At 40.1% G+C, this 20,128-nt stretch overlaps 1 protein-coding gene and 1 long non-coding RNA gene across 3 annotated transcripts in view; both read right to left on the bottom strand.

Annotated features, from left to right (window-relative positions):
• The window catches only part of ano7 (anoctamin 7), a 30,157-nt gene extending 12,917 nt beyond the window's left edge, over positions 1-17,240 (bottom strand). For both annotated transcript variants that reach the window (XM_030152371.1, XM_030152372.1), the window contains exons 1-9: positions 17,134-17,240; positions 13,196-13,290; positions 11,484-11,541; positions 9,601-9,719; positions 8,415-8,522; positions 5,982-6,118; positions 5,388-5,445; positions 1,497-1,607; positions 51-216 (exon numbers count right to left, since the gene is read on the bottom strand). In XM_030152371.1, coding sequence (XP_030008231.1) covers positions 51-216; positions 1,497-1,607; positions 5,388-5,445; positions 5,982-6,118; positions 8,415-8,522; positions 9,601-9,719; positions 11,484-11,541; positions 13,196-13,285 — 847 coding nt within the window. In that variant the 5' untranslated portion in view covers positions 13,286-13,290; positions 17,134-17,240. The remainder of the gene's footprint in view (positions 1-50; positions 217-1,496; positions 1,608-5,387; positions 5,446-5,981; positions 6,119-8,414; positions 8,523-9,600; positions 9,720-11,483; positions 11,542-13,195; positions 13,291-17,133) is intronic.
• A 410-nt stretch (positions 17,241-17,650) lies between these two features.
• On the bottom strand, positions 17,651-18,944 carry LOC115431790 (uncharacterized). The gene is made up of 2 exons (XR_003937140.1): positions 18,416-18,944; positions 17,651-18,316 (listed from the first exon to the last, which is right to left on the bottom strand). It is a non-coding gene; the product is annotated as an uncharacterized LOC115431790 (long non-coding RNA).
• Positions 18,945-20,128: the final 1,184 nt, after the last annotated feature.

The following is a 20,128-nucleotide window of genomic DNA, read 5'->3' as shown; positions in this document are numbered from 1 at the left end:
TGTTACCATAGAAACCGACAGATAGAGACTGTAATAGTAACCTTATTTACCAAGCCAGGCGAAGTAAAGTGCGATTTTCTCTCCGAAGTATTCTCGGATGTGGTCCAGAGGTTGGTACTTGTTCCAGCAGGACCACTTGGCCCAGTACTGATACAGAATCTGTCTCAAACTCAGAGACTCGGGGGAAACCGGAGGGTTCTGGGTCCGGAAACCACCCTGTGGCGTCCAGGACAGACAGTAAAAACACAACCAGAGTCAAACCACCGTGGAAAGACCACAACAGAACTGCAGAGTTAGAGTCTGAAGACCGACTGATTTAAGGTTGACTGGTCCAGGGTTTGGACGGTCGACACTGTGAGGGTTCAGTATCTGGGTCTGGGTCATTAGGGTTTGATAGTTTATAGTTTGAAGGTTTATTATTTCGTGGTTTACAGCACAGGTGTCAAACATGCGGCTCGGGGGCCAAATCCGGCCCGCCAAAGGGTCCAGTCCGGCCCTTGGGATGAATTTGTGAAATCCAAAAATTACACGAAGATATTAACGATCCTTTTAGTTCAGGTTCCACATTCAGACCAATTCAATCTCAAGTGGGTCAGACCAGTCAAATACTATCATGATAACATATAAATAATGACAACTCCAAATTGTTCTGTTTGTAAATGTAAATCTTTTTGTGTATTTACACTAAAACAAAGTATAACACATTCACACACATTCAAATCCAGACTCAAAACTCACCTTTTCAGAATAGCCTACCCACCATATGTTTCACTGTCCATTTTACATCTTCATTTCTATATATCACAATCATTCTTCTTTCTGTTTATTTCTTTGTGTGTTTTTTTTTTTTTAAATTTACGTTGTCTGTTTTATCTTGTTGTACAGTGTCCTTGAGTGTCTTGAAAGGCACTTAAAAATAAAATTTATTATTATTATTATTATTATTATTATTATTATTATTATTATTATTATTATTTCACCAAAAAATGTGAATAACCTAAACAAATATGAACAACCTGAAATGTCTTAAGAGAAGTAAGTGCAATTTTAACAATATTCTGCCTGTAACTAAATGTTTTTTGTGTTTGTAGATCCACTGTGATCTGTAATTTATAATGTGCATGTGTAAACAACAAACTGAGGCAGAATAGTGTTAAAACTAAACTTAAAAGTTTGTTCAAGTTATTCACATTGTCTGAAAGGATAGTTTGTAGATGGAAACATTTTCATAATGCAATTTTACTTTTTTCACACTAAAACATAAAGAAAAGTTTAGAGTTGACATTGTTTATATATTATTATGTTATTATTTTAGTGGTTCGGCCCACTTCAGATCAAATTTAGCTGAATGTGGAACTGAACTAAAATGAGTTGGACACCCCTGGTTTATAGTTTGATGGTTTATTGTTTGACGGTTTATAGTGACAGTGTCGTCATGTCTCAGTGTCTTTGACAGTTCAGATGTTCAGTTCTGCGGGTTTCGGGTTCGGACCCACCTCATGCAGCGGGTAGGCGGCGCTGAACACCTGCTCGTTCAGCAGTCGGTCGATTCCCACCTCCCCTTTCCTCATGGAACCGTATGGAGTCCGGGCCAGGATCTCATAGAGCTGAAGACAAAATGACAGAAAACCAACACTGTTCACAACAGGGATGAGTCTGAGACATGTGTGATCACATGTGTGACCCTGGGTAAACAACAGGATGTGATAGAAACATAAAGGAGGGAACATCCATAATCTGATCAAACAGCAGAGTGTTTGTATTGGAGGAGACGGGCCGAGGACACGCCCCCTGTATCCTCCTGCTGATTGAAACATCCTGCTGCGTCCAAACCTCCTTCCACATTTACATAAACACACGACGCCTCATTAGACAGAGGTGGACAGATCTGCAGTGGAACTGGTTTGTTCATCCAGGATTCAACAAACACTGCACATGTGTAAATAAACAGGTGCATCTCAAACAATTTAAAAGCTATTTTTTCCCCCTGTAATTTAACCTAGTGAAACTTTCATATATTTCACATTTATTACACATTAAGTGAAATACTTTAAGATTTTTTGTTTTAATTTGGATGATCACAGCTTACACCTCAGTAACTGAAAAATATTGCAATATTTCACAAGATCAATCATAAAAATAGTCTCCAGTGTCCCTGTCCGTCAGTGTCTGTTATAAGTGGATCAGAACCAGCTGAATGTGTGAGGTTGTCAGGTTCTGTTCTATGTTCCAATCCTGGTTCTGTTCTTTGTTCCAGTCCTGGTTCTGTTCTATGTTCCAGTCCTGGTTCTGCTCTATGTTCCAGTCCTGTGGTCTGGATGCACATCAATCTAACTATAGAAGTGGGCGGGACTTTCACTGGAGGAGAACTCTACTCATCCAATCACAGTCCATATATGACTTCTGTCACTGATCAATAGGAACTAGACTGATATCTGGAACCATTTACATGTTCTAAACCATCAACAGATGGACCAGTAGAAGGAAAAGGAACTGTTAGAATATTTCTAAAATGTGTCAAACATCCAGAAAAAACTGTGAGTAAACTTTATAGACATTGTCCCAGAGCAGAAACACTATATTGACAGAAGTTTTGTCTCACCTGCCTCACTCACATATGAACTTAAGTGACCTCCCATTCTTAATCCAGAGGTTTAATATGACGTGGCTCCACCCTGTGCAGCTATAACAGCTTCAACTCTTCTGGGAAGGCTTTCCACAGGGTTTAGGAGTGTGTTTGTGGGAATTTTGGACCATTCCCCCACAGTCGCATTAGTTGGACTTAAAAGGTCTGGCTCTCAGTCTCCACTTTGATTCATCCCAAAGGTGTTCTATGGGGTTGAGGTCAAGTTCATCCACACCAAACTCTGTCATCCATGTCTTTATGGACCTTACTTTGTGATTGTCCAAAATCTCTTGCTTCAGAGTACAAACAGATTTTGGACAATGCCATACTCCCAACTTTGTGGGAACAGTTTGAGGATGGCCCCTTCCTGTTCCAACATGACTGTGCACCAGTGCACAAAGTAAGGTCCATAAAGGGGTGTACAGGTGAACAGGTGTACAGGTGAACAGGTGAACAGGTGAACAGGTGTACAGGTGAACAGGTGTACAGGTGAACAGGTGTACAGGTGAACAGGTGAACAGGTGTACAGGTCTACAAGTGTACAGGTGAACAGGTGAACAGGCGTACAGGTGAACAGGCGTACAGGCGAACAGGCGAACAGGTGTACAGGTGAACAGGCGAACAGGTGTACAGGTGAACAGGTGTACAGGCGTACAGGTGAACAGGCGTACAGGCGAACAGGCAAACAGGCGTACAGGTGAACAGGTGAACAGGTGTACAGGTGTACAGGTGTACAGGTGAACAGGTGTACAGGTCAACAGGTGAACAGGTGTACAGGCATACAGGTGAACAGGCGTACAGGCGAACAGGCGAACAGGTGTACAGGTGAACAGGTGAACAGGTGTACAGGTGTACAGGTGTACAGGTGAACAGGTGTACAGGTCAACAGGTGAACAGGTGAACAGGTGTACAGGTGAACAGGTGAACAGGTGAACAGGTCTACAAGTGTACAGGTGAACAGGTGAACAGGTGTACAGGTGAACAGGTGTACAGGTCAACAGGTGAACAGGTGAACAGGTGTACAGGTGAACAGGTGAACAGGTGTACAGGTGTACAGGTGTACAGGTGTACAGGTGAACAGGTGTACAGGTCAACAGGTGTACAGGTGTACAGGCGTACAGGCGAACAGGTGTACAGGTGAACAGGTGAACAGGTGTACAGGTGTACAGGTGTACAGGTGAACAGGTGTACAGGTCAACAGGTGAACAGGTGAACAGGTGTACAGGTGAACAGGTGTACAGGTGAACAGGTGAACAGGTCTACAAGTGTACAGGTGAACAGGTGAACAGGTGTACAGGTGAACAGGTGAACAGGTGTACAGGTCTACAAGTGTACAGGTGAACAGGTGAACAGGTGAACAGGTCTACAAGTGTACAGGTGAACAGGTGTGCAGGTGAACAGGTGTACAGGTGAACAGGTGTACAGGCAAACAGGTGTACAGGCAAACAGGCGTACAGGTGAACAGGTGTACAGGCGAACAGGTGTACAGGTGTACAGGCGAACAGGTGTACAGGTGTACAGGTTAACAGGCGAACAGGCGAACAGGCGAACAGGTGTACAGGTGAACAGGTGTACAGGTGTACAGGTGAACAGGTCTACAGGTGAACAGGTGTACAGGCAAACAGGCGTACAGGCGAACAGGCGTACAGGTGAACAGGTGTACAGGCGAACAGGCGTACAGGCGAACAGGCGTACAGGTGAACAGGCGAACAGGCGAACAGGTGTACAGGTGTACAGGTGAACAGGTGAACAGGTGTACAGGTGAACAGGTGTACAGGTGAACAGGTGAACAGGTCTACAAGTGTACAGGTGAACAGGTGAACAGGTGTACAGGTGAACAGGTGAACAGGTGTACAGGTCTACAAGTGTACAGGTGAACAGGTGAACAGGTGAACAGGTCTACAAGTGTACAGGTGAACAGGTGTGCAGGTGAACAGGTGTACAGGTGAACAGGTGTACAGGCAAACAGGTGTACAGGCAAACAGGCGTACAGGTGAACAGGTGTACAGGCGAACAGGTGTACAGGTGTACAGGCGAACAGGTGTACAGGTGTACAGGTTAACAGGCGAACAGGCGAACAGGCGAACAGGTGTACAGGTGAACAGGTGTACAGGTGTACAGGTGAACAGGTCTACAGGTGAACAGGTGTACAGGCAAACAGGCGAACAGGCGTACAGGTGAACAGGTGTACAGGCGAACAGGCGTACAGGCGAACAGGCGTACAGGTGAACAGGCGAACAGGCGAACAGGTGTACAGGTGTACAGGTGAACAGGTGTACAGGTGTACAGGTGAACAGGTCTACAGGTGAACAGGTGTACAGGCAAACAGGCGTACAGGCGAACAGGCGTACAGGTGAACAGGCGAACAGGCGAACAGGTGTACAGGTGTACAGGTGAACAGGTGTACAGGTGTACAGGTGAACAGGTGTACAGGTGAACAGGTCTACAAGTGTACAGGTGAACAGGTGAACAGGTGTACAGGTGAACAGGTCTACAAGTGTAGAGGTGTACAGGTGTACAGGTGAACAGGTGTACAGGTGTACAGGTCTACAAGTGTAGAGGTGTACAGGTGTACAGGTGAACAGGTGTACAGGTGAACAGGTCTACAAGTGTACAGGTGTACAGGTGAACAGGTGTACAGGTGAACAGGTGAACAGGTGTACAGGTGAACAGGTCTACAAGTGTAGAGGTGAACAGGTGAACAGGTCTACAGGTGAACAGGTGAACAGGTGTACAGGTGTACAGGTGTATCTCCACTCACCACTCGGTGTCTCTGTGTTGTTGTGAAGAACGTCTCTTTGTTGTCACTGCCCAGAAACCTGTAGAACCAGAACCAGGTTATGGTCAGAATTAAACCTTTGAGCCTGAATGAGCTTACATTTATGGAGTTTCAGTGTCAACAAAAAGTTTTATCTGCTGTCAGTATTTGTCTGTATTAGTGTGTATTTGTCTGTACTTTTGTCAGTATTTGTGTCTGTATTTCTGTCTGTATTTGTCAGTATTTATCTGTATTTCCGTCTGTATTTGTCAGTATTTCTGTCAGTATTGATCTGTATTTCTGTCTGTATTTGTCAGAATTTGTAAGTATTTATCTGTATTTGTCAGTATTTGTCAGTATTTGACTGTATTTATCTGTATTTCTGTCAGTATTTGTCAGTACTTGTGTCAGCACTTGTGTCAGTATTTGACAATATTTATCTGTATTTCTGTCAGTACTTGTGTCAATACATGTGTCAGTACTTGTCAGTACTTGTGTCAGTATTTGACAGTATTTATCTGTATTTCTGTCTGTATTTATCTGTATTTCTGTCAGTACTTGTCAGTACTTGTGTCAGTATTTGGGAGCGGGTTGGACCTCTGCAGTTTGCTGGCTCTGAACTGACAGCTGTAGTACTCCGGTGGGGGGTTGGGAACGTCCTGGGCCATGAGGTTGGGGAAGGACACCTTCTTCAGGATCTTCTCAGACCAGTTGATGTTGGATGAATTGATGATCTACCAAACCCAAGAGCAGTAGAACCAGGAGAACTTCAGATGTCAGACCCATGAACCACAGAACAGAGGAACTACTTCAGACTCCCGTGAAGTCAAACTAAACTGAACGAATGTTCAGTTTGGATCAGATGGACCTGGGTTTATCTCCAGTCCGGTCCAGTATGGACCAGTGGATGGCATTCATTCATTAACCCTGTCATGGGGGAATTAGGAGAACCCCGAATCCAGATTGTTTCTCTGTTTTTTTTCCTCTTTAGACATGAGAAAAACAAACAATGCAACTGAAATTATTTCTATGACCCTTTTTTCATGTAGTTCCATAAATGTCCACTCAGATGGACACCATGAGTTTAACTTTAGAACCAAGTAATATGAATTTAATCAGAAAATGATAAAAACTATGAAATTAAAACACTTTTAATGCTGATAATGTGATGTTTTCTCACAGTTTAACATATTTTAACACTAGTCGCTTCTCACTTTATAGAGATAATATAGAAAAAAAAACCCTGTTAATTCCATTCTAATAATAATTTTCCATTGACTTCCACTCAAACCTGTTGGTTCAGATCAGGTTTATCCACAACAGTAAAGTTACACTAATGGGATGAAAACAGTGTAAATACAGACACTGATGTATGAAGTCACATTTAATCCACATGGGACTAGTTGTAAATTTCTTCCGATATTAAGTAAATCTGTGTAATTTTGACCAATGATAATCCTTAGATGTTCTTCCATATTTGTTCTACCTTCAGGGGTGTTTCCTGAAATAGAAGGATTTACTGCATATTCATGGGATGGTCCGCATTTAGGACTTCCTGTCGGCCATCTTGGATATGTGTAAAAAAAAAAAACAACTGCACTTCCCTGACTGTCCACTAGGTATCAGTGTCTGTGATGATGCCCCAGTGTCCAATGTGTCGGCTGATATGAACTAAACCAACCAAACCGTGAATATACAAGAGAACAGCAGGAGAACAGAGGAACCCTGGACTGAACTCTAGGGGTCTGATTTACTAAAGGTTTACTCGTGTAAAAACCTGCATAAACTTGACTGTTCACACAAAAACAGGTTAAAGTTGATCTACTAACAGGATGCACTGAGGGTTGTGTCTCTGAAATGGTCAAAATAACTCGTCCAACCCATTTAACATGTTTGTCCTGTTGAATATGAAATATGGGCGTTTCTGCCAGAACAAGAAAAATTATTGGGAGGAGTAGATGGAAATATTATTTATTGTGTGGAATGTGATTGACCAAACCTGAAACTGGTTGCGGTGGCTGATTCTGGGTCTATATTTATCTGGTCTTAAAGGCAGGTTTGAACTGGAACAGCTTCACCACAAACTGACTGAGGGGGCGGGGCTTAGGCCCAACCAAAGGCAACGCTCAAAACCAATCTGTTCTGATCACATTAACATTTATGGAACGACCCAAGACCAAATAATACAGACGTATGTCCTACCCACAATGCCATTGGAGAACTTCTAGATGAACGAGGGGCTGATCTGGGTCCAGTCCCAGTCCCGGTCATCAGTACCTTCTAGGACTAAACTCCTCCTACGGTTCATTTAACGTCTGCATCATTCCAGTCACTGTTCCATTAGTGCTGGTGGATCCCAGAGCAGTTTATACAGCCCACTGTCTCCATGACGACAACCGGTAGCACACGCAAAAACCCTCATTCAAATAGGGTGGTCTGCAAGACTTTGACCTGGTGTCATTCATGCAGGAAATCTGAGTTGATCACCTGTGACACACAAATCAATAGCACACACATTTTTAGTGTGAGCAAGTAAATATTTGATCTTACTAAATCAGACCCTTGGAATGAAGGGGTTCAAGTTCTAGAAATCATGGATTTCCTCATAAAAGCTGAAAAACTCAAACCGAATTCCAACAAGTGGTTCCAGGCACAACAAACTCCACCCCTCGCACATATTGTATCTTATTTTGGCATTGATCCTGCTGATGTCATCATGTCTATGCATGTGCTGATGTCATCATAGACACATTAGACTCTTTATAAGTAAACATAGAAAAAAAGATTTAAAAATCCATTAAAAATGTGAACTTTGACCTACTTTTAACTGTAACCACATCTATTCTGGGTCACTGATAATCTATAAACTCAATATGGTCTGAATTCAACCCATAGTTTTTCTGCTAAAGTGTAAACAAACAAACAAACAAACAAACAAACAAACAAACAAACAGAACCAAAACAGTCCCCCTCTCCTCCCCTTTGTGGGCGGGGTCACACAGTCAGCTGATGTGAGTAAAGGCGTCCAACCTGCAGCGGCGCTCTGAGGCTGATCTCCTCAGCGTAGAAACACATGACGCTCCACGGAGCGCTGAGGAGGATGAAGGACACCTTCTTCTTCTGCTGAACCACCTCCCTCTGCAGAGAAACACCGTCACCATGACAACCGGAACAGCGAGGCATCAGGAAGAATCAGCTGAGCGAACATGAATATGCGTCATTTGGTCCACTTTGGACCAAGATTAAAGTTATTCGTGTGAGTTTATTATTAGGAATGAATTAACCCTTTCAGACCCACACCTGCTTTTATATCAGTTCAAACTTCATTTTTGTCTCTTTAATCTTTCTTAAGCAATTTATCACCATTTACTCTAATGTTATCCTCTGTATTTTACTTTTTTTCAGTGTAAATCCTGTGTTTTTCTATATTTAATTCACTGATCATGTAAGTGTTCATTAAAGCACAGATTAAATTCAAAGGTTATTTTATAAAATCAGAAAAAATAAAAGAAAAAGTGACTTTTTCAGTCAAATCTATCATTAACTGAACATAAAAAACAAACATCCACAACCCTATTAATGTTCATGGCACTTATTATTTTATTCATTTGTTTTATCGTTTAATTTTATTCATTTTACTTGGTATTTTATTAGTTTTTGTTCATTTTGTTACTTATTTTATGTATTTAGCTTTATTCTCTTGCCCATTTTTATATTTTTTCTTCAGTTTTGTTCAGTTTGTGGCTTATTTTGTTCATGTTAATTATCATTTTATTGGGTAATTATTCATTTTTGTTAATTTTACTGATTACTTTGGCTGTTAATTTTGTTGCTTATTTTTCTCACATTATTTATTATTTTGCATTTGTTCAATAATTTTTGTTCATTTTATGTATTATTGAACATGGGTTTACTGGTGAATCAGTGTTTACATTTTTTATTCATTTTGTACTTTTCTTAATTTCTCCAAGTTATTTATTATTTTGTTAACATTCTTATTTGATTTTGTTCATTTTGTTCCCCTTTTTAAATGTTTTTTCTTCAAATTACTTCCGTTTGTGGCTCCTTTTGTTCATGTTACTTATTATGTTGTTGATTTATTAATCCTTTTTTTTTCGTTTTGTGACTTATTTTACTTTTTTATACTTAATATCATGACTTTTTTTGCTAATTTATTGAACCAGTGAGTCAGTAATAATCATAAACAGGTCATTACCTTCTCCTGCTGAAGTCCCGCATGTTTCAGTCGGTCCAGAAACGCCTCCCTCCACTTCCTGTGGGCGGAGTTAATACTGGTCGTTTCCTTCAGAGACTCCTCCCACACCAGCACGAAGTCTGTCCAATTTGAGCAGAGCATTTGACGTCTAACCAAATACACACCTCAACCAAATCTGGTCCAGATTCATCCTCATACAGGAGCTCAGTACTCGCTTTTCCACTGATCCTCAAATTGCGTGAATATAACTTATGCATAAAAATTTGTCTAATGGAAAAACACAAATTTCACTAAAACTCATTTATCGACGTAAATTTTTTGTGCTGGCAAGAGATGGTTTTTCAGGCGTAGTTAAATTGGTATATCATGCAAAACTGTAATGGAAAGACATTTTAGTCCAACTAGAGTCACATGACCAAAACAAACAGATGTTGATGGATGTTAGAACAAGAGAAGAAGAAGAGTTGAACCCAAACATGTGTGTGTATGTGTGGACACAGCAGGAAACCACATCAGTTTAGAATTTAGTTGGAGATAGAGGGGGAGTGAGCATTCTAGATTCAAAACAACACAGATTTATGTTCGTGTTTATGGAAGGACTGACACTGACATCTACCAGAAGAAAGAAACTAATCAGCACATTTAGGATTGAATGGAAAAACTAACATTACACACTTGTGTTTGGAACACATTTAGGAAATATGGGGAAAGTTTAGCTCAGATGGACCATGGAAAAGCAGCTACTTTTATCTCAGCGGCCAGTGGGACATGAGATACTATGAAAGTGTAGTGTCCAGCGTTGTCTTCGTCTTCGTCATCTTTGTCGTCATCATCGTCTTCATTGGCATGTTCATTGTGTTCACCCTCGTCTTCATCTTCGTCGTCATCCTCGTCTTCGTCATCTTTGTTGTCTTCATCAGCGTGTTCATCGTCATCTTCATCTTCATTGTTGTCTTCATTGTCGTCTTCATCTTTGTCGTCTTCTTGTCTTCGTCTTCACTGTCGTCTTCATTGTCTTCCTTGTCATCGTTGTCATTGTCATCTTCGTCGTCCTCATCGGAGTGTTCATCGTCGTCTTTGTCTTTAATGTTGTCTTTGCTGTCATCGTTGTCATTGTCCTCATCGCCGTCTTTGTCGTCATCCTCGTCTTCATCATCTTTGTTGTCTTCGTCGGCTGTTCATCGTGTTCATTGTTGTCTTCGTCAGTGTGCTCATCGTCGCCTTTGTCATCTTCATCGGCACGTTTATCGTCGCCTTCGCTTTCATCATCGTTTTCTTCATCATTCTCGTCTTCATCATCGTCATCTTCATCATCATCATCGTCTTCATCATTGTTGTCTTCATCATCGTCATCTTCATCATTGTCGTCTTCATCATCGTTGTCATCTTCGTCATTGTCATCTTCATTGTCCTCATCGGCGGGTTCATCACTGTCTCTGTCTTCATTGTCATCTTTGCTGTCATCGTTGTCATTGTCATCTTCATTGTCCTTGTTGTCATCGTTGTCATTGTCATCTTCATTGTCCTTGTTGTCATTGTTGTCATTGTCATCTTTTTCGTCTTCGTCATCATCATTTTCATCGACGTGTTCATCGTTGTCTTTGTCTTCATCAGTTATTTCTTCAAACATCTTCTCTGAATCTTCGGTCAGATTCATTACATATTTGATCTGTTTTTTCTTTGGACAATGTTTACAAAGTTTGTTCACAGTTTTGAGAAATCTTGACTTTTGAATTTTTTCTGAAGTTTTTAAATATTCTACCTGTTCCTTTCCTTCTACTGGTCCATATGTTGATGGTTTAGAACATGTAAATGGTTCCAGATATCAGTCTAGTTCCTATTGGTCACTGATTGGAGCCACAGATGGACGTTCGTTAACTCACCCACACGAGTCGTCCCATCGCTGAACACGTTCCTGTCCGGGAGCCGAACAGCAGGATTCTGGGAAAAAGCAAAGACAAACATGTTTACCTGTCAGGCTGTCACCACGGTAACCAGGTAGAGGGAGGGGTCGTAGGTCAGGGGTGTTTGTCAGGGCTTAGTAAACGTCCTGCTCATTAATGTGTCCATTGTTCTTAGAGACAAACATGGACTGTTTTGTCCTTAAACTGTTTAATCTGCACAGCTGATCACACTTCCTGCTTCCTGCTGCGAAAACACCAAAGTAAACTGGACCGTTTCAGACTCTGGAGCAGTTCCAGGTCCTCCCAGGAACACACCACAGACCCCCAGAAGTCCACCAGGAGAAGCTGATCCACATCATGGATCTGAGGTGGTTTAGTTCATCTTCATGTCAGTCTGATTTAACTCTTTCATGCGCCAACAGAGCAATCTTAGTTCAGATTTTTCCTCTTCTTTAGGTTTGGAAAAAACAGTGCAATTGAATTTTTTTATGCACCTGTTTTTCATGGAGTTCCATACGGAAGAGGATTAGGGCCACTTGAAAAAAACAAAAAGTCCAATATCATTTTTAAAATTATTATTATTCTGAGAAAAAAGTCTGAATTCTGACTTTAATCTTGGAATTCTGACTTTTTTCTCAGAATAATAATAAAAAAAAATATATTGCACCTTTTTTTTTTTTTTCCCACTGTACCTAATTCTCTTTCATAGTTCCATAAATGCTGGAAGCAATTATATATGAATTTAACAAACCAATGTCAGAAAAGGATGAAAACTACGAAATAAAAACACTTTTAATGCTGATAATCTGACATTTTCTCACATTTTAATATATATTAACACTACGTGTTACTCACTTTATAGAGATAAGATGAAAAAAACAACAACTTTTTGTTTAAAAACCTGTTAATTTCACTCTAATGATAATTTTCCATTGATTTCCACTCAACCCTGTCGGTTCAGATCAGGTTTATCCACAACAGTACAGTTACAGTAATGATATTTAATGGAATTACAGTGTAAATACAGACACTGATGTATGGAGTCACATTTAGTCGACAGGGGATTAACAATAAATTTCTTCCAATATTAAATAAATATGTGTAATTTTTAAAAATTATATTAATCCTTAGATGTTACTTGATGTTTCCATATTTGTTCTACCTTCCTGATATAGAAGGATTTATTACATATTCATGGATGGTTGATATTGATGACTTCCTGTCGGCCATCTTGGTTATGAGTAAAAAATGTAAGGGATGGTCCAAGGTGGTCCAGGATGGTCCAAGATGGTCCAAGATGGTCCAAGATGATCCAGGATGGTTCAGGATGGTCCAGGATGGTCCAAGATGGTCCAATATGGTCCAAGATGGTCCAATATGGTCCAAGATGGTCCAGGATGGTCCAAGATGGTCCAGGATGGCCCAGGATGGTCCAAGATGGTCCAGGATGGTCAAGATCTTCTCACCTACAGCCTCAAAGCTTGGTTTGGCATCCACAAAAACATCACCAGTCCACATATACCTGTCCAGGTGATGGACTACAGACTCCGCCCACTTCCTCTCCAGCTGTGTTTATCTGAACATCGTCCTCTTGGACCTTGACTTTAGTTAAACTGTTCTGCTAAAGATGGGACTTTTAATCATCCCATCCTCAGCCCATAACATGACTGATGACAACACACTGACGTTACCGTGGTGATGCTGCCGTAGGAGTTGTCGGGCGGGGTCTCCATGGCGATGAGCGTGGCGCCGTCCTCCACATGCTCCGCTGTCATCTTCATCCCGTCTGTGGAAAAAACATCATGAAACACATGGTTTTGACCTTTTACTGGATCAGTGTCTGAGCTTCTACTCTAATGCTGCCTTCATGTGCAGTGGGAATTATGGTAAATACTAGTTATGAACATGAAACTACACATGAACGCCTCCTCATGTCATTTTACATACTGGAGAAAAAGTCTGTGAATTATAATGAACGTGTAAATGATAAACTGAGGCAGAATACTGTTAAAATTAAACTTATTTTCCTTAAAGCACTGATATTAGTCTTTTTGAAATGTAATTCTTCATTTTCCCACATTTCCCTGTGGTCTCCATAAACTGTAAATGCTCTGCTTGGCTCTGAATTCTTCATTCATTCAACTCCACAGGTCCATCTTCAACCCTATTTCTGAGGAATGACACCAGAAAGGTGGTTTGGAGCGCTGGCCCTTTAAATACACATGAGGCACTTCAGGCCCCGCCCCCTCCAGGTTATTGGCTGTGCTGCTCTGTCCCGTTCAACCAACAACTGAACATTTGAGGTAATAGGCTCCAAGTTTGGACATATTTTCAGTCTGGACTACAACCGCTGATGACGACAAACAATTATGGAGAAAAACTGGAGAAATGTTGGACTGAAGTCTGGACCTGATATGAGCAAATGTGGAGACGGAACGAGTTAGAGACGCAACTAATTAAGAAAAAATTCAAATGAAAGAAAACGAATGAAAATCGAGTAAAATAATAAAAAAATTAACAAAACCAAACAAAAATCAAGCAAAACAATAAAAAAACTAGAAGCACTCGGAGAGCGCAGACCTCCGCCAAGGCTGATCAGTGGCCCCCCCCGTGGGCCCCCCCACCCCCGATCACCACCAAAATTTAATCATTTCTTCCTTATCCCATTTCCAACAAACCCTGAAAATTTCATCCAAATCTGTCCAGAACTTTTTGAGTTATGTTGCACACTAACGGACAGACAAACAAACAGACAGACAAACAAACCCTGGCAAAAACATAACCTCCTTGGCGGAGGTAATGAACAAAACCAAACAAAAATTGAGCAAAATAATGAAAAAAATAAACAAAACCGATATGTGCAAATGTCGTAACTAGTTATAGACACAACTAATTAAGCAGGAATTCAAACAGGTTGTAGAAATCCACTGGATTTTTGTCCAAATGAATCTAAAGATAGTTTTGCAGCAGCTGGAGGGTTCACATTCAAACTGTCTGAACTATTAGAGTCCAAATACACAAAGAAATGAAGCACAGACTAAGAAAAGGGGGTTTAGACAAATATGAACCTTTTAAAGACCCACAGCTACTTTTATATCAGTTCTAAAATCATTTTTCTCTCTTTTTAATCTTTCTTAAACAATTTATCCCCATTTACTCTAACATTATCCTCTGTATTTTACTTTTTTTTTTTCAGTGTAAATCCTGCATTTTTCTACATTTAATTCACTGATCATGTAAATGTTCATTAAAGCTGAGAGTAAATTCAAAGGTTATTTTATAAAAACAGAGTAAAGAAAATAAAAATAAAAAGATAAATATGAGCCTTTAAAACATCTCAGGTTGTTCATGTTCTTCATTTTTTTTAAAGAATAGTTTATAAATGTAAACATTTCCATAATGCAAGTTTATTTTTTTCTCTTTAAAACATAGAGAAAAGTTTGTATTTGTCATTATTTACAGTTTATTCTGTTCTTATTTTCCTGGTTCTGATCACTTTAGATCATATGGATCTGAATGTAGAACCTGAACTATGAGTTTAACATTTCTACTCTACACTGGAAAAAAATCTAAATCTTACTAAGTGTATTTGTCTCATTTTAGTCCAAATACCTCATCACACTTAAAATAAGACAGAATCACCTAAAGAGGAACATTCCAGTGAGATATAAGACCTGATTTATAGACGATTTTGCTAATTTTTTAATAAACTAAAACCTAACTAACCAATGCACTGATATCTATCCCATAATACAAATCTCTATTCGGACATTAGTCCTTATTGTTTTTATCCCAGACCCCTGTTAGAAAAGAAACACCTGGATTCAACGGGCCCACAGACTGTGGTCCATATGATATATGACAATGGATATATGGATATAAGACATATGATGTGACTGAAACACAGACCATCCAGTGTCCATCAGGTAAATATTCACATTTTTAGTATTACTAAAGGTGTGGATTATTTTCATTCTACGTGTTTTTCTTCCTTTATTTAAAGTCTGTTTTATTGGTCTAATGCGCAGGTGTCAAACATGTGGCCCGGGGGCCAAATCCGGCCCGCCAAAGGGTCCAGTCCGGCCCTTGGGATGAAATTGTGAAATGCAAAAATGACACTGAAGATATGAACAATCCTTTTAGTTCAGGTTCCACGTTCACACCAATTCAATCTCAAGTGGGCAGGACCAGTAAAATACTATCATAATAACATAAAAATAATGACAACTCTTAATGTTTCTCTTTGTAAATGTAAATATTTAATGTATTTACACTACAACAAAGTATAATTTCGCAGAAAATGTGAATAACCTGAACAAATATGAACAACCTGAAATGTTTTAAGAAAAGCAAGTACAATTTTAACAATATTCTGTCTGTTATTAAATATTTTTTGTCTTTGTAAATCCACTGGGATCTGTACGTTAGAATGTACATGTGTAAATGATAAACCGAGGCATAATATTGTTAAAATTAAACTTATTTTTTTCAGTTTGTTCATGTTATTCACATCTTTTGAAAGGATAGTTTGCAGAAGTAAACCTGTTCATAATGTAAGTGAACTTTTTTCGCTCTAAAACATAGAGAAAAGTTTGGAGTTGACATTATTTATATATTATTATGTTATTGTTTCACTGGTCCGGCCCATTTCAGATCAAATTTAGCTGAATGTGGAACTGAACTAAAATGAGTTTGACACCTGTGGTCTAATGGGTCTGGTCTAGTCTGTAAAGTAGATCCACTGTCAGTGAAATCAGCTGTTTTACTAAAAACACATTAAAAACACAAGCTTTACAGATGTGCAGTCATTGGTTTCTGTTTTTCTTTGTTTTCTTTAAATGTTACAGTGAAATCCAGGATTAAGACCCAATGACAACTCAGACCTGGACCTGGACCGGATCCTGGATTCACATCAGAACTCCACTGTCATTTTATTAAATTAGTCATAAATTTAATATTTGAAACAGAGTCAAACTGAGTTAGAGTCAAACATGTTTGGATTTAAAGACATGAGATTAGGCTTTAATTAATCAGACTTAATTAGACTTTATTTGACTTTACTGTCATGTTTTAGAGTATTAGAGTCCAGTTCAATCCTGGATCCAGGTTTAGTTTCAGTTTTATTAAACTCTGAAACATCCGCATCAGCTCAGATTAAACGCGGCAATTGTTGTAGAGGTTCATTAATACGCACTGTTCCTAATAAATAAATAAATAAATAAATAAATAAATAAATTTCGGTTTGGTTTAAAAGTAAAAACAATAAACACCAGTTTTTAATCACTTTTAATGAATATTAAATTTTTCTACTTGTTTCACTGTGAACATCAGTGTTTTTCCATAGATTTAGTAATTAAAAAAAAAAAAAAAAAAAAGTTTTCCTGTTAAATAGTTGAATTTTCTCTCGAATTAAAACCATAACTTTTGCTGTATTTTCTTTTACATTTAAAACTTTTAATCAAACTAAAACACAGAAAACATTCGCGTCACGTTTTTCTATAAAGAAAATCTTCATTTACTGACATTAAAGGATCCTGGACCTGGAGGATCCTGGACCCGAACCGGGTCTGGGCTCAGGGTTTAGACTCCAGAAAGTCTTCAGGACCGGAACGGCTCGGGTCGGACTCACCTGAATGCGCGGAGTCCGGGTCCGGGTTCTGATCCAGGTCCGGGTCCGTCCACAGAGTCCTGCCTGAAATGAGACTCAGATCCAGACTGTGAGTGGCAGCAGGAATCCCCGCCCACCTGTGGCCCTGACCCCGCCCCTTCACACAAACAAACACCTGATCGGCCCAGGTGTCCGTGTCCGTCACGTGACCGTCGGAGAGGATGCAGAAAAACACGGTCACATGATAAATGAAGCAGATTTTATTTACAACCAACATATTAAACCATTCAAGTCTGACTTTATCCATGAGATACAAATAAAAACAAGAAAAAATGATAAAAAAAAAAAAAATACGGATGAAAAACTCATTTACTGTTTATGGAACATTTACAGTGAAGTTCAGCAAATGTGACGTTTTAAAAATATCATGTTTCTGTGATTTTTATTATTGTTGTTGTTTTGACTCACAGTTTTATTTTTAATATTTAAGTCAAACCTCATTCGTCCAGTTTTCAACTTCATGACGTATTTGATTCTGTTTCATCATCAGGATCTGTAGTGGACTCATGAGGACTGGGATCAGGACCGGGTTTACACTCACACCAAGACCACCATGGAGGATCACCAAGACCGAGTCCACAACTCTAGCCCACATCTAAAACCACCAGGTCTGGGTTCTGTTTAGACTAAAACCACCGGGTCTGAGCCAGGTTTAGAGTAAAACCACCTAGGTCTGGGTCGGGTTTTTGAATAAAACCACCATTTCTGGGTCAGGTTTAGACTAAATCCGCTGGGTGCGGATCAGATTTAGACTAAAACTATCGTGTCCAAACCAGTCCTGGACTAACATGGTCTGAACTTCCTGAGAACTGTCGCCATGTGGACCACCGTGGACCAGATGATGATGTGCAGATTCATGTGGACTCAGTGAATGACTGAACAAACTCTGCCCTCTACTGGTCGGGTTTGGGGTCCACATCCTGACTCTGATGACCTTGAACCCTTCAGTCTTCATTTGAACCCTTTAAGAAGGTCTGTGGACACCTTTGGAGGTCTGTGGACACCTTTGGGGGTCTGTGGACACCTTTGGGGGTCTGTGGACACCTTTGGAGGTCTGTGGACACCTTTGGGGGTCTGTGGACACCTTTGGGGGTCTGTGGACACCTTTGGGGGTCTGTGGACACCTTTGGAGGTCTGTGGACACCTTTGGGGGTCTGTGGACTCTTTGGGGGTCTGTGGACACCTTTGGGGGTCTGTGGACACCTTTGGAGGTCTGTGGACCTCTTTGGGGGTCTGTGGACACCTTTGGAGGTCTGTGGACACCTTTGGGGGTCTGTGGACACCTTTGGGGGTCTGTGGACACCTTTGGAGGTCTGTGGACACCTTTGGGGGTCTGTGGACACCTTTGGGGGTCTGTGGACACCTTTGGGGGTCTGTGGACTCTTTGGGGGTCTGTGGACACCTTTGGGGGTCTGTGGACTCTTTGGGGGTCTGTGGACACCTTTGGGGGTCTGTGGACACCTTTGGGGGTCTGTGGACACCTTTGGAGGTCTGTGGACACCTTTGGGGGTCTGTGGACACCTTTGGAGGTCTGTGGACACCTTTGGGGGTCTGTTGATACTGTTGGTACAGTTTAAAAAAAGCTTCACCTGTGCAGATTCACTTTTAGTTTTGTGTGTTTAAAATTTCATCTTCTATGTTTTCATTTATATCATGCTCTTTATGGAAGTAAAACTGTCATCAGATTTTGAATTATAAAAGACATTGAATTTGTAGCACTGAAATTTTTTTTTGGCGCTGAAATTAAGTATCTGAATTTTTTTTGCACTGAAATTATCTGAATTGTTTTTCTCTGAATTCAACTATGTTCATAAATTTAGCATTTAAAAAATTCAGATGCAATAAATTCAGATGCAAACATTCAGGTGCAAAAGTTCAGGAGCAAAAAATTCAGACACTTAATTTCAGTGCAAAAAAAAAAAATCAGTGCTAGAAATTCAATGTCTTTTATAATTCAAAATCTGATGACAGATTTACTTCCATAGTTCTCTTTTGTTCTGAAATGTTCAATTTAAATAAAATTAGCTTTAAAACATATTTTCAACAGAATTCATGTTTGCATTCCATATAATCCACAAAGAGACAGAAGAACTATTTCAACTGCAGCCAGGATTCATGTCTTTATATTTATTTTCCAGCATTTTATGGATCAAATGATGTGACACATGATGGTTCAGGTGGTTTTAGTTCAACGTAATGAATCACACACAACGATCAGATGAGTGAAAACAGACAAATACTGTGCGTGTGCGTCATCATTTGATCCTGGAAACATGTGAAGGTCAACTTGAAGCTGGTGCATTATTTGGCAACGTTGATTTGAAGGGTTCGTCCTAACAGTGGTTTAAAACAGACTGATGGCGCCACCTGTTGTCATGGAGACGAATCATCAGGTCATGAGTGGGAAAATCAGAACAAACAGTGGAAAGACTGAGTCCAAAGTGACACTACTGAGTCTTTGTGTCGTACGTTTTCATTCCTGTGGGACTGCTGTGTTAGTTTCTGAAGCAGGATGTGTTAGAAATACTTAGTGTATTTGATCGGATCGACGGTACTTTTTGTTTTCTGTAAAAACACGGACGTTTGGCAGGAAATGAGCTGCACAGTGTTTTCTGGAGCCGAGGTTTGGTGGATGATCGAACTCAGGTTTATAGTCTCGTTTCTTCTGAGACTCTACAGCAGACATTTTGGTTTGTAAAAGCAGGAAACACCCAGGTGTAACATTAATGACAGCCACCGGCCCTGAAGCTTCCTCAGGTTTGACATGAAGCCGGTTCGACCTGAAACTGAAGCAGCTGATCTGGACGGGGCCGTCGGTGATGAACAGGGCTGTTAGAAAATATGGGTTCTGCAATATATCACGATTTTTAATTTCACAATACTGTAACGATATTAAAAAGTAATGTATCGATATTTTTTAGGTATTTATTCAAATGCAGATATGACAGAGGTTCAT

Source organism: Sphaeramia orbicularis, chromosome 13, assembly GCF_902148855.1.
Source record: "Sphaeramia orbicularis chromosome 13, fSphaOr1.1, whole genome shotgun sequence".
Taxonomy (NCBI): domain Eukaryota; kingdom Metazoa; phylum Chordata; class Actinopteri; order Kurtiformes; family Apogonidae; genus Sphaeramia; species Sphaeramia orbicularis.
Note: the sequence above shows the minus strand (reverse complement) of the source record. Positions and strands in the feature narration are given on the sequence as shown.